A 15662-nucleotide genomic window follows, 5' to 3' on the forward strand; every position below is an offset into this window, starting at 1 on the left:
ATATATATATATATAGAGAGAGAGAGAGAGAGAGAGGTGAAGGAGGGGGGGGGAGTGGTAGTTGTCGGCGGAGAACCGCTGTAGAACTGCTGTAGAAATACTTCCCCACTGAGGTTGACTACGCTAGCAGACGGTGAGAGATTAGCATAAAGTTGTGCTTTAGTTTTTTTACAAAAGCTTCTTTAATATACCACACATTCTACTGAGACTGTATTCTTTATCACTTGGTCGCCCACCATTTCGAGCTCGTCTTCATTTTCCCCTCAAGTTTTCTGCTTTAGCGGTGCTTCTTTCAATTCACTTCTTTTCATTGCACACATAGCTACTTGTACAATGTGCACCACACCTGGCTATGCATACACATATAGCTACAGGTCTTTCTACATGCCCAAAGTTTGCATTTCTTGTGTTTTATGTACACGTTTATTTTTACAATGTTAATCTGGACATTCATCTGATCAAACTATTTGCACTGTTTATTTTTTTTAGAAAAGTTCCTTACATAAAAAAAATTGCACTCCCATTTTTCTGCCTGTTACTACAAAATAAACATGTAAATATGCACTTTTGATGTGATTTCGTGCTGAATTGGGAGCTGTGCACTCGTTAATTTGGATATTTCAAAAATAACTAAAAATAATTGGTCGTTAGCTGCAGAACAAACTCCATGCTGAAGCATGCCATGGGGATCAAATTGTGCTTCGTTGCTTGAAACGAGAGAGGGGGGGGGGGGTTCACAGCGGGCCACTGCCCTGCGTGCTGCGCACCCTAGTGACGCCACTGACCAGGAGTAAAATGACTTTGGTTAACTTGCAGTGTTTGCCACATGTCAAAAAAATGGTAATAGATCGTTGCTTAAAAAATTAGTAGAATCGGTAGATTTTTTTGTGTTGGCAAAAGAGGTATTTGAAAAGAGTTTTCGCCGACATGAATCCAATGCTTATTGTTAGTTTTACAATGTGCCACTTGCAAAACAGTAACACAATACAGCATACAGCAAACCTCAAAACACCATTACCATTAAAAAGACTCCTTGTTCCAACCTTCACAATAGCTTTCGAAGGGCCTCAGATGACACCTGTTACCTGAAGCCTAAAGTGTTCAGTGCGTTTTCGACTATGCTTAAGTCTAAGAGTGAAAAAAAAAAGCACACATCACTCATTGCTCATGCGCAGTAAAAGTTCATCGCACTTAAGTTGATTGCACTTTATTGAAAAAGTAGTAGATTTCACTATCGTTTTTGTGGAACATACAAAAAATCAGTAGATTATAAAACTGGATCACTAAATCGCCAACAATTTTAAAAATAAACAGCAGACCTACTGAAAAATCAGTAGCTGTGGCAACACTACGGTAAAGATCACCTCACTGAAAGCTGGTTTACCGGGCTTGTCTTGCATGTCATGCTTTCCAAAGAGTAGTAGTGTGGACTGCACTTGCCAGCTGCTTTACGTAAGCTGTATATGTACTTGTTCAAATTGTAAGGGAGCCCCTTAACATTGTTTAGAAATTTCTAATACTTCAGGTGGCAGTGGAATTCTCTCGAAGTTTTACGGCAGTAACAAGAGGTCGTCCTCTATATCACCTGAATGTTTCTACACATATCAAGTTGTTTAGGGGTTCATAACTAACTGTTATTTGTAGTAAATGAGTTCAAGGGATCAGAGTTGCTGAAGTACAGGGCTTCGCTTTTCTTTATATCTGCCTTTTATCACATGACACCAACTGTTACCGAGGCAAGGAAGGAAAGGACCCTCCACCACCATATTGCTGTAACTTCCCTTCTCCCCACCTTTTGCATGCTCTCAAGCACAGAGAGGCTGGTTGCACACACAAAAATGCTAAGAGAATGCTAGGTGACATGATTTTTATAGAACTCATTCACATTTGCACAACAACTATTTTACAGCTTTGCCTAGTTGGCTTCCTCGGCACTTTTTCCTACATCTTCAATAGATGTGCACAGTGTCAGTGCCAACTATTTTGCAGCCATCACATGAGAGGACGACCACGAATGTACTTGTGGTACCAGAGGAACGTAGTGGCAGCACTCAGTGAGTACCTATAACAGGAGGAAAATTTTGTGTGGTTAGTTACGGGCTTTTGAGGAGCAAAAAACATGTTTCAAGACAACATGCAAGAAAAAGAAAAAAGAAAGCCCAGAGGTTCACACTGCATGCAAGCTGTGATGTGTGTCATTCTTGAATGTTCTTCAAGAAGTACAATGGAGAAAGCATGGCAGCCTAACTGTAAATAAAAGTGAATATACATGGGACTTGTAAGAACATTTGAAGGCCATGAAGAATAAAACAATGCCATTCCAATTCCATTCTTCACTGGCTTGCACATCATCATGCTGATGGTGTATGGCGCTCTTTGGCCATATCTGGGCCTTGCGCCATAAAACCCCATACATCATCATGCTGATGTCATCCCCGGCATTGACCATTTGGTGCAATGGATGATGAAAATGAACAGTAGGACCAAATAAAACAAATCAGTTCAATGTCTGGTCCCAGTTCTCAGCATGGTAGTATCAAAATAGAAATACAGTTAAGACTTAGAAGAATAAGTGGAATGTGGGTAAGTGACTTTTTTGCAGAAGTATGAATGGAATTTGAAAACTAAAGATATTTAAATGTCATTGCATTCCCCAATACAAGTCCAGCCTCAAAAAGAAACCTTGCGCCCTCAAGAAAGTTAGAGAAATTAGATGGTGCGTGAGAAGAACATTCGGTTAGCGCTCAGTTCTCAGACTGTTCTTGTGGGAAAAAGTCAAGACGCGACACTATAATGAATGCAGTGAGACACAGCAGGTCATGGAAACAGTTACCCAAAGAATTTTATGTTGCAGGAATGAGGCAGTGTTGACAATGCAAAAACAAAATTCCTTTTAAGTCTTTAGCGTCTCAGACACTTTATTTACAAAATGAAGTTGCAAGTCTGGAGTAATGCAGAAAAGACACTCCTATATTGCTGCCAGTAGTTTCCCCTTACCTAAGATCTGTTGCCAGATTTATTCATAAAGAAAAAGCTGTTCCAACAAGATGGGCAGAAGAATGGATAGTCACTCAAAAGAGGACAAATTATGGCAAGTAAGCTTTAGTTTCTTGTGCCAGCACTGGTGAACAAATAGTACGCATATTGCCTAAGTTTACATTATGTTTCGGGTATTTCGAGCTACACTTTGTAAGTGACAATCTATAGCCTACGTGTTGTTATTAATTCTGTTATTCTTCTTTTTGATACCACATGTCTGCTGATGTTGTTTTGTGTTAGGTTGTCAATGTGCAGTAAACTGCTCTATGACTGAGCTATTCCTGAAATGCACTGTCTCCTGTCTTGCAGCTTCTTGTCACGCAAAGTTAATGCATGGGGCCGGAGGCTCACTCTAGCTACAGTGTTGTAGCTGTTTGCCTGTAGTTCGTTTCTCCCTTTCATGAAGCTGGGAATAAAAATGTCATTCATATATACATTTAGCTTTGTGTGTAGAGTATTTTATAAGTGCTTCTCTCACCCACTTACCATAATAAGAAAGAAAGCAATAACAACTGCTGCACATTAATATAGAAAACAAATAGGAAAGTGGGATATGCATGTGCTGTGTGTTCTATACCCCAGAGATGCAGAATGAAGGTAGTCTGTTTGTGCCTATAGCAGTTCACAAGCAACAAAATCGAGGGTTTGGCAAATGGAGCACAATAATTTATAAGTGCTGATTCTTTTATTCTGAAAGGTAGCACCTAATGGAGCCACCTTCCTGCTTCTGTCACCTACCTTAACTACCGTCTTCAAGACACCCATTGTCAGTGAATATTGTAATTGTGCTACATTGTAATTCATTGTTTTCCTGTGTGTTTGCATTTTTATAATATCCACTCTCTGTAATGCTAAGTACTTGAGTGAGAATAAATGAATAAATCAGTACTCAAGTATTTTCAAAATGGAATAGCAAAATATGCAAAACTCACCAAGTGATAATGTATGAGACATGCTCATTTCGAAGAGTCACATTTGTTTGACCTCCTATGGGTCCTCCTTCCACAGTGCTCTCTGCCATAGTGTATAACAAGGCATGAAAAAAAAATTAGAAAAAGAAGACAGAAAGTTGTGCAGGAAAAAAAAAAAGAAAGAAAACGCAACTGACAATAGGACTACAAGATGAAAGAAGAAAAATATATAGAGTAGACTTCCGTTAATTCGACTCCAGCTAATTTGACCCCGACCAGTGCCCATGCATTTCTATGGGCCCAAATGTTTGTTATTTTGATCCTAAAATTGGCATTCGCCAGATAATTCGAACTTCAACAATAAGCACACACGTGCCTGACCCCCATGGTGAACCTAATAATGACCCCTTTAGTGGCTACATCTGTCTTGGCGGAGCTTTAGGAACAATGAATGCGCTGAACACATGCCATCTCCTGCCGAAAATGCCTATTTCTGGCCCGCCCTAGGATGATTCTCCAGCAATAAGGGTAGCACACAATGTCTCATTACGGTATTTACCAGATTCTAACGCGCGCCTTTTGTTTTTCACAGAAATAAATAAATAAATAAATAAATTGGGGCGAAAACTGCCTGCTCGGTGCAATCGGATACAAAACCAAGACTGCTTCACGGCATTTGTATGCTTTACCGCATAACATGGTTGTGTTGCGGCGAAGCTGACTTTAAAACCATCGGTAAAAAAAGCAGCGCCAAATAAACACAGACAAGGAAGGAACACAGGACAAGCGCAGTTCCGTGTCCCGCCCTTGTCCGTGTTTACTTCACGCTGTTTTTTCACCGATGGATTCGTACCAACTAGCTCGCATTCATACCCTTTTAAGTTGACTTTAAAAATTGTGCGGAGAAGCTCACTTTAGGAAACCAGTTTCTAGTTGTTTATATTTCTTGTATAAATTTGATGCATGTTGACTTCCTACATCATCCTGTTTACATGCTTGTAAAATTCATTGTAAAATTGTTGTGAAGTGCTGGTGTGCAATGCCAACTGTTTTACAGTTGACCAGGACTTTGTCAGGCTCTTGCCTTTTGTCTTCGTGCCCTCTTTTCATTGAAAAGGAATAAACTTTCACTTTCACTTAGTGTTTGTCCTAAACGGAGTCTACTGTTGTTCCAGAGCCTATTGTAGAAGTGAAACAATCACATGTGACATTGTTTCAGTCAAGTTTCAGTCAGCACAAAAGAAACCTCAGGTTACAATTTAACAGTGAATAACATGATCACAGGCAAGATTAGTACAGAGTCACGCAGAAATAGGTAGTATTCGCTATGGCTTTTTTTGAAGGTCACAGTAGAAACACTGAATAGTTCAGCAAAGCTTGATCCAGTTCAGCTTATGTTCTGAGTACAAGGAAGTGCTCAATGTTTAGGCTGCTATATCACATTTCACAGTACAATTCTTTGTTCAAATTATATTTACTTCATATTATTTTCCAAACTTGCAAAGCTTCGCACAACCACAAATATCACAGCCTGCCTACACTCATGTTTAATCTGCTGAACCCTCTGAAGTGGAAACTTGAATAGCTGAAATGAGTAAAAATGAAGCTCACCAAAGACAGCATCAAGAAGGACAGGTGCAGCTCCACAGGCCTGAGCCATCTGTTCCACATCCTTGTAATGCCAGGTGTGGCCTGTGGTCGGGTTCTTAGGGCCAAGAGGTGGCCTCTAAAGTTGAAAATGTAAAAAAAAAAAAAAAAAAAAAAAAAAACCCAGCAGCATTTCAGTGCTCTCGAATGTTATGCAACCAATGGCAACATTCAGTAAGTGAACTGGATTAATATATACACAGTATATGCTTTTAGTATCAAAGCCCATTTTGTTCACAACAAAGCTTGCACTAATTAATGTATACAGCTTGATCTGTGTGAAGGGAACACCTCTTTTGAAGCTCATGTATAGCAGAAAGAAAAAAGCATTTGTAGGGCAACTCTGTCTGACCACTGACAAATTTTCAAAGAGGAGAAAACAACAAAACAATGTAGAGCACTTCTTAACTGTATGCTTAACTGAAATCATCATCTGCAATCGTGCCATAAACAAATGATGCATGTGCTCTAGCCCCAAAACTTTGCATCTGTGAATGAATCACACCAGTGCCATGCACACACAGGTGAATGTAAAACAAGGGAAATGCACCTTATAGTTTGTTTTCTCATGTTTGTGTTTCATTTCAGCATGACAGTGCACTGAATAAGTACACTGACCCAGAACACAGACCAAAGGGAAAACTGAAAAGCCCAATCTTGCTTCAACACATTTCTATTATGCTCTGCAGAAAGACTTAAAAAGGTACAGGCACCAACCTGTTTGTAGGTATTATCAATGTCAAATGTTTACATGGTATGACTTCTGCAAGAAAGCCGAATTTCCACACAGTTTTGCCATGCAGCTTGTGAAACATAGATCAGGGTGTTGGCTGCACGCTCTACCACAAAGCCTGGGCATTGCCACATGTCCAGGCTTTGTGGCAATCAAGCCTCTTCGCAGTTCCCATGCTTCACAAGCTTTTGACGCCAATAGTACCATTTGTTTTACAGGATCCCAAGCCACTGTACTTGTGGCCAGTGCAAGCACAAGAGTGTTTTGTAGCTGCCATGTATGGTGCTGGCCTGTCCTATACCCTTAGAGCAAGCATGCATTACCAGAGTGCTGCTGTGCTGTCTCATACTGACTCTGGCGATGACTGCAGTGGCCTGGCAACTTTTGAGAATGAGAGTACATTCATCTTGTCATCTGCAGGCCACTATTCACCACCACGCTCACACATACCCCTGTGGCCACTGTCTTCATATCCTGAAGCTGAGGTGCTTGCTAGATGGTTTCTCACTACAAGGACCTTAAGAAAGAGCTGTTAACTTATGCTAAATTGTGTGTGCTTTGTACGGTTTGCACTGATCTAACAGCAACATCCTCCTGCGTGGCATGACAGTAAAAATGAAGGCACGAACATTCATTGATGACAAGGGAAGCCACTTGTCTTCGATGACTGTTGTTTTTTTACTCTCAACTTCCCGGATTGTTCCTGTGCCCTGCATTCGGATGACCTCGACTCTGACATTCTTGTTGCTGTATGTTAAATAAGAAGGTATCCTGGTCACTTGCTTGCTCCTAAGACTACGTTTCACATGGTGTCAGCAGCAGACATGTGGGTTGAAAAATTGCATTTACCTTTTAAAAAATAATTTTTGAGAGGTGTTGGTAGCAAAATTATGCTTCAGCATTCTATTTTCATGTATAAGAAAATCAAGGTGTTTCGCTATACACAAGACTGCAAAAAATTCTAATCGAGGCATGGTAGCTGTAGGGGCCTCATTTTTCCATTCATGCTCGACTGATGAGGGTCACAACCACATGTTTTTCCCAGATATGAGCTTTCCTGGTGTACGAACAAGCGAGCAATAGCCCTGACTAAGCCGGCACCAGCTCATTCCTCAATTTTTACCAGTGCTCAGCCAAATTCACGTCCTGTCGTGGAGATACCCACTTCTATGGCCATACTGTGGTTCAACAAAGGCCACAAAAGCTTTGAGGAGGTTCTACTAGAGCTGGTCGTCCTTCCAGCTCAAGAGTTGGTTCGCTCTAAGCAACCAGACGGACCAGAGAAGAATCAGAAGAATGTCTGTAAAACTGACAGCTGAAGCTAAATCTCGTCATCACTGTGCAGCAAAGAGAGCAGGACGAAGCTTGCAAGGGTTATAAGGGTACCACATTTGCAGCAGGCGAAATTTGAAGTTTTACACTTCTGCAGGGCATCGGGCCGAGTCATGAAGGCCCTCATCGAAACGCAGAGCCTGCTCTGGAAGAAGTGACAGTGCTCATATTCGAAATCAAGCAGCATATGTTGCAGCAAGCTGCATCACTGTCGGTAAGCTCAGTGCATACCAAAGAAGCTTGCTTCTCAAATCTGGCATTTTAAAGGAAATGGACAGAGAAGTGGAGGACACTATCGAGTCGCAAAGACTTCAGGATGAAATGAATAGAATAAATTAATATAAAGAAGGTACTATTAACGCAAGGTAAAGCTGGATTTCTTAATTCTGCAAGTCAAGGTGAGCATACTTGAGAGACGGTAGAAATCAGGCAAGCAACAGATAAAGCGAATCAAAGAGAAAAAAATCCTTTGAGTGATCTAGACAACGAAAATGATGCACGCAATCCAGCACCCAATGGAGACATAGAGAATGATGGTAACAAGGTACCATCCGTTACTGTTCTCTCAGATATTCCGCACGAAGAAAATTTTGCACATCACAAACCGACCGACCAACCGACCATGAAAACATTATATACTTATTTGTTGCACGTTCAAGAAATTAAGACTTCTTACCATAATTATGGAGTTGACACCTATCCAATAAATAGAGAAAAAATAAAAAGGGCAAGAGATAAATATTGTGTTGGTGCTTCTTTAGGAGTGTTTTAGTTTAGCTGAGGTAATCACAAAAGAAGTCATCAGACAGGCTTCACCTGCTTCTTCACTGTTACTGCAAGGAGCCCCAATGTTCTTTCAGCTGCACCGTTATGGTCCTGTTTACATTCTGCACATCTACAGCCCTTTCTGTTCATATGAGTTCAGCATGTCGGTCATCAGTTTTTACAAAAAGAAGCATGTGTCTATAGTAGCTCAGTACATGGTATGCTGTTTTCTCACTTTTAAATGAGGTTGAAACAGCAATACTAACCACTAAATTATGGGGTTTTACATTCCAAAACCAAAATCTGATTATGAGGCACACCGTGGTGGGGGACTCCGGAATAATTTGGACCACCTGGGGTTCTTTAACGTGCACCTAAATCTAAGTACATGGGTGTAGCAATACTAACCACAAGTGCCTTTTGTTGTGCAATATAAGCTTTTATTCTATGAATTTTTATCCATATGCCAAATGACCACGATGCCAGCTTACTAACGGTTCAGTTCACTTTGTACCAACAGTACTGCATCTTTAGTGGTTGATATCCCATCTCCTATTGAATAGATACAATAGTGTGATGATAAGTAGGAATGTGTGAATATCTGAGTAATTGTACAATGTGGAAATAACTAATTATTAGATACAATGACGTAAATAAAATATTTGGTTGGTCACACTTCATATGGGCTAACCTATGGCTATAACGAAACCAAAAGTAATAGAACCAACACATTATCGGATATAGCGAAGCGAATATTTGCTCACTCTCAGTTCAGAACATGTTTCTCAGGAGGCAGGCATTCTGGAGTAGTATTCTCGGTCAATAGAGAGTTTTAGCGTGTCCAGTATTCCAGTACATACAATGGAGTTCGCATAATACCGGGTAAGCGGACACTGGTAGCGACGTCTTGTGATGCTTCGTCTAACCACGGTGCCTTATAGACACGTTTTCATGTTCCTTGAGTGTTCTTGTCAAAAAAAAAACATTTAAGAAAGCGACATGTTCAGGATCACACCACTGCTGAAAATTTATACCAGCAGTGAAGTAGAATACATTTGGCAACTGCAATAGTAGCTCTGTGTTTGTCTGGCTGAGCTCTGCACCAGCAATTCAGCCACTTAAGTTTACGCCTCTGCTAACCTGGTAATCTACGAATGATACCGAATACTGAAACTCTCTACTGATTTTGGGGGATACAGTTGTTATTGCGTGACTCGGCACCGAACATGTCGGCGTTTAAGAGCAACAGCATTCCTGGCTCAGTGCCAAGAAAACGTGCTTGGCACTGTGTGAGAAGTGCTGTCACCTGTAGACGCTGATGCTTCCAATGCCGAGTCACGCAAAATCTCGCAAAAGTGATTGTAATGCTGACAGGAATTGATTGAGACTACAGTGGCTCCTGGGTACAGTGAACTAGAATATATGGGCAATGCGACAGACGTGTACTGCATCTTATTGCTTAAAAGTAAACATCTTTGACAGATCTGTCTGGCTGGGTGGGAAATATTACAAGTGAAAATTGCTAAATTCAAGATTAAGAATTTCCCAACATTTCGGGGTCTTGCTATTGGCTGACTATTGAATGTGTGTCGCAGTTAAGTGCAAGGCATGCTGGAGAACAGCCATGGCTGGAGCTGCCGTTTGCTAGACACATTCAGTAGTGAGCGACGACAACACCGCCGATACGAGTACTACTTCGCATGACACGTGCATTAGTAACGAAAAACTGCTGCCCAGCCAAGGTTAAGAAGTTCCCGACATTTCGGAACCAGCTTAACTGCCGACACACAGCATCACGCTTGCACATCTCTCACTTAGACACAATCTCGGATTTTTTTTAAATTCATAAGAGTGAGTACATTTATAACGAATATCGGACATAATGAGGTCATTGTAGTGGCAGCTGCAATTTTCTTATAACGAGGTTCAACTGTACTAACACCAGTCAAGCAAATAAACTTAAACCTGACAATTTGACAATGCACGTGTCTGTTACTTAATGCAGGTATAAAAAAAAAAGAGAGAGCCGATCACAGAGCAGGGACCATGTACAAATGAAGCGACCCCTCAGTACTCACACGAATGCTAAACTAAGAGTTGCACCATTGACTAAGAAGATCCCCAACACAGATCTACATAAATCACAGCAACTTTTGGGAATGTGAGACAATGCACCACATTTTTGTGCCATCACAAGTGTGCTATGTCATGTCTCTCAGCCCATTGAAGAGAAACCATGCCAGGGATAGCTTGCACCATGTGTCTTAAGGTCACCATCATTATCAGCGTCAAAACATTGTGCTGTGGCCGCAGAAGTGTGCACATCTGGCCACAATCGTGATGACGATAGTAACGAGCTGGAAAGCTCATGTCAAAGACAGCATGCCTATCACATGTCTAGATAAGCAAGCTGGTATGCTATGACAGCCAACATGTGACGATGCTAATTTTTGACAGAATAATCGCATGATTGTTTGTTAGTATCTACATGATGTCAATAAAACTAATGAACATATTGACAAGGCTGTAATTGAAAGAACATGAGATATCCATGTCAACTTGAAATGTTAGAGCCACTGCTGCATATAAATACCCTTTCATATCCCACAGGGACTCATAGCTTTTTAATGCGGTACATACAGTGGAATCTCGATGATACGATCACGGCTAATACGAATTTCTGGATGGTACGAATTTTTCTGAGGTCCCGGCCGAGCCCCATTACTTTGCAATGTGCTAGAGAACGGTTGTTACGAATCGATTTTTGACCCGCGTCGGTTGATAGGAATAAACGCCGCCCCACCGATGGCCGCGAAAGAGAACAGCACGCAGTCACGTGCGTTTTCCCTTTCTCTTTTGGTGCGGAGGCACGGACGCGACGCTGGACAGCGCGGAAGCCGCGACTGGGCGCGAAGAGTTTGAAGCGGTGGCGCTTTTGTTGCTTTTGTGCTTTTCTTTTTGTCTCTTCGCTCGCTGCGGCGGCCGCGCTTCCCCACGCGCGGCCGCCGCAGCAAGCGAAGGTTCGTGTGGTCTATCGCTTCAACTGAAACTGAGCGGCGCAAGCACAGCGCATACAAAGGTCAGAGCCATGTGGAGATCGCTTTCAAGATACGGTGCGCGCAACAACACCGACAGCCGGCACAGGCGCAAAGTACAAGAACGCATTTGTTGGCAGAGTAGGAGCCCCCCCCCCCCACTCCCTCCCTCCCGCGCTACCTTCCCGCTTTGCTCCTTTCGCGTGGGGAGATTTCGTCGCCAGTTACCCTTGTGCTCGGTTGCAAGATACGCATTTGGCACCGCAGCACAGCGTCGCCCCCCCTCCCTTCCTCCCATACCTCCACGGCCTTTCGCGCAACAGAAGTCGCGTTTGCTCTCCGCTGTGCGTCCGCTGTCCATGAAGGCACGCGTCCTTTCACTCGCACATACGGCGCGCGGTGACGACTTTATCGCCCTTGGACTCGTGCTCCACGTCTCATGCTCCTCCTCCGCATTGCATTCGTTGATCTCCTCTCCCATCGGTGGGCGCACCTCGTGCTCGCTACCGCCCTTGTCGGCGAGATTTTCCCACGGAAGCCACAATTTCGTCTCACGCGGCTGCACTGTAAGCGGTATGCGTATACATGGAGTTCTATGGGAGGGTAAACGGGAGTCGGAAAAGGCCGCGTTGTAGCCAGTTCTGCCCTATAAATGGTTACATTATAAGTGGTCTATACTGTAAATGCTTTTTACGTACATGTGCCTGAGTGAGTTCACCTCTCGACTCTTCAATTTAGCTAGTTTTAATTGTGTTTTGATGATACGAATTTCGGCTAATACGAATTTTTTTTGTGATCCCATGAGATTCGTATCACCGAGATTCCACTGTATTCTTTTTCCTATAAACCTGTGAAGAAATTTGCATACCAAGATGCTAATACTAAAGCCTATCATCTTCAATCTGAGGCAGACTACCTGCTGCTATGTCCTTACCTTCTCTGACTTGCGCACAATGCCGACCAGATTTACCTCGCCTTCTATCTGAAAAAACAGAAATGAAGACAGAACACCAGCATCAGCATGTTTCCTATAGGAGCTGCTGTATAGTCAAGAGTGAAGCGCTAGACTCAGTAGCAATTATACAAAGAATGAAAACTTGAAACATGCTCTATCTGTTTTTGAAAAGTGCAATAATATATTAGTGGCCAAGTTGGTTGAACAAATTGCTACCGTATAGACTCGTGTAAGGGCCGCAACCCCAACTTGGCAGCGCAAAATTTAGAAAAAAATTTCTATTGGAGACTCAATTACGTTCGGTGCCCCGATGCCACGTGCACGCATCGGAAAATTGTCGCCACACTGAGTACTTCTGCATGCCGCTACTAGATGGCGACAGCTGCACGTTGACCTCTGATGCAATGGTACACCTGGGGATCCAGGGTGTGCAGTAGTCGCCAGCTGTGCCAGCACCATTTTGCCCAAAAGGTTCGGTCCTGTGTAAGGGCCGCACTTCTTCAAGGGCCGCACTTCTTCGTCGAAAAAGAAGTGCGGCCTTTGTACGAGTCTATACGGTATTTTCAGTACAGAGACGTGACAAATAAATAAACTAGACAAGAGAGAGCACCAACTATCAAATAAACTTTATTGTTTGATTCTGCAGAATGTATGTGCTGTAATCACAGAAACAATGACATCAGAAAGTACACCGTTGACGCATCGAATCTTACAGCTACATGACACGCGTCTAAGAAATATGTTTAGGTTCCTTTCCTGACAGTGCGAATGGAAGCCACATTGACGGATATGTCATCAAGGCCAGCAATTTCTCTTGCCTCCATGATCTCTCACGTCAGGCTGTTGCGACTTCTGTGCAGTCACATTAGCTCCATCAAATCTCAGATGACAGTATTCAGAGATAAGAAAGAAATTAAGAAAGTATGGAAGACAAACAAAGAGCTCAGGGATGGAAGATGTCAAGCTACAAGTAATTGAGCAGAAATGAATACCGGGCCATCAAGTGGAGGCACTTGCTGCAGCCAAGGCACTCTTAATTCCTAACCATCTTGCAGCCATTAAAGACATTGATTACACTGTTTAGGGAGAAATACTGAGAGGGTGTCAATATCTGCCATACGGTTTCTGGTAATAAGTCACCACTGATGCGGACGAAAGATGAAATGAAGTGTTGAGCATTCCATTGGTGAGCAAGGCATTCCATGGCCTGAGTGCTGAACTGCACACACAACAAAAGTCACTGTCGGGCTGTTAAGCCTCTTATTTTTATCCCATTTTTCTATATTATGCAGGGGAAAAAAAGCAATAAAAAATTGGCAGATCTCATGCATATGCGTGAATTGGTGATAAGCAAAGCTTTCTTTGATGTTTACTGAAAGTAAAAATGTCCTCACTTCGCTTCTCTTTCTTCTTCACTTCTATGTAGCTCAAAGCTCCTCACTCAATGCGCACTCTGGTCCCATTCTTTTAACTTTACTTCTTTCTCCACGCTCGGTTACTTCCTCCCTTCTTGCCTCTTGTTCTGCTTGTCTATTTGTGCATGCACCTCTTCCGAAGGATTGGCCCAGAATGTTCACATACACAGTGGCACCCTGCCAAGCTGCACATACCCAGTGTAATGCATTAATTACGAAAGGACGTTCGTCACACTTGTTTGTCGTGCCGCGCGATAAGGAAAAGGGATGCAGGAAACACCAGTCTGACTTGTGATGCAAACTCAAACTACATTTATAGCAAAAGTCAAACTACACCGGGACAGAACGCTATGCCACATGAAACACGTAATATGCTAGAAGAACTAAGGCTGATGGGAGTCCAAAAAAAAACCCACAGTTCGAAAGAGCTCACAGTACGTGGACAGGAGACGAGAGGCTGCCGAAGTGAGGGGCGATGACGTGACGACGTCGGACACGCCTCGATGTTGCATGGTGAGGAGAAGATGGCTCTTGACAAATCGGGAATGACCGCTCAGCAGTTGGCCTGCATCTGAGCCGCAGTGCACGTTGCAGGAATGGTCAGCCTGCCCAGCGGACAGCTTGTGTGCGAGCCGCAGTGCTCGGCGCATACGCGATCATTAGCCAGGCCACGAATGGTGCTCCGCCAAACAGCTGTCCGAGGAGACGCCTTGCCCGCGATCCGCAATGTTCGCGGCAAGTGGTAGCACAGCAGGCCACGCCACGCTCCGAGCTGTAGTACTCGTGCTGGCGAATGCCTTGGCCAAGGGCAACGGTCGGGCGGCAGCTGCATGGACGACCGCGTTCCTTGGAGCCTTGATTGTTGGCGTCCGACACGTCGGCCTGCTGTCTTGCGTCTCCCGCTGACTAGGCGTGTGTCTCACCATGAAGCATTTCATCAGGTGCTCGCCATACGTGGCCCAATCGTGGCACGACGCATCTTCGGAATACCACTGGACCATGCTGATTTGGCGGGATCCCTCAAATGCGTGGTCCACTCATGATAGAACGCGTGCACACTTCGTCGTCTGTGTCGTTTTCTTTCATTCATCACACCCAGTGACCCAAGTTGTCGATTCGGGCACATACTCAGTGGCACATACCCAGTAGCGCAAGCTGTTGTATACTTATCAAAGCAGCAGACAGCAGCCGGCACCCGCAAAGTGTAAGAAAGAGGCAAAGAAAGCTTTGCTTTAAATACGCAGATCCTACGCTATGTGAAAACCAATATTGTGCAAAGTATTGTCTAATGTCGACACAATGTGGTGTTCTAGTGTTATAGTCGTACCCATCAACGCTGAGCAACACGTCTTCGTCCCAATTTTTTCTTGTGCTGCTCCAAAGCTTGTTGCACCGAACTTCAAAGTGTTATCATTTTGTGCAGCAGATGCACGGCCGTACCCCACAGTCCAGTGCAGACACGACAGCGAGACATGCGGCTGTGCATGAACTTTGTGGCAAACGTGTCTCGCTTTTGTCATGTATAGCAGTGTTACAGACAATATGAAACACCAAGTGCTTTCTTTCTACTGCCAACCTTGGCTGATCCCGAAGGTTGTGGAATGTCACATAGTGCCTCAGAGTGCTAGCTATCACATAGAAGGATAGGGGAACTGGTGCACTTTCATTTTTGTAACTACTAAATTGTTGCTATGTGACACAATGCATGCACCAAGTATCACTAATCACCAGCATGAACGAGGAATGGACTTGCAAGGTTTGTGTTCTCTTGTGCTATGCATGCATCTGTAGTCGAATGGGTAGAGCATCGGGCTGTTGCACTGGGGAACC

The 15662-nt window shown here is 43.3% G+C and overlaps 1 protein-coding gene across 2 annotated transcripts in view; it reads right to left on the bottom strand.

The window, feature by feature from the left end:
* Positions 1-1850: 1850 nt before the first annotated feature.
* Positions 1851-15662, bottom strand: part of LOC119437282 (surfeit locus protein 1) — a 39992-nt gene continuing 26180 nt past the window's right edge. For both annotated transcript variants that reach the window (XM_037704340.2, XM_037704339.2), the window contains exons 6-9: positions 12397-12444; positions 5562-5676; positions 3972-4053; positions 1851-2062 (exon numbers count right to left, since the gene is read on the bottom strand). In XM_037704340.2, coding sequence (XP_037560268.1) covers positions 1993-2062; positions 3972-4053; positions 5562-5676; positions 12397-12444 — 315 coding nt within the window. In that variant the 3' untranslated portion in view covers positions 1851-1992. The remainder of the gene's footprint in view (positions 2063-3971; positions 4054-5561; positions 5677-12396; positions 12445-15662) is intronic.

The sequence above is a fragment of the Dermacentor silvarum genome, chromosome 1 (genome assembly GCF_013339745.2).
Source record: "Dermacentor silvarum isolate Dsil-2018 chromosome 1, BIME_Dsil_1.4, whole genome shotgun sequence".
Lineage (NCBI taxonomy): Eukaryota > Metazoa > Arthropoda > Arachnida > Ixodida > Ixodidae > Dermacentor > Dermacentor silvarum.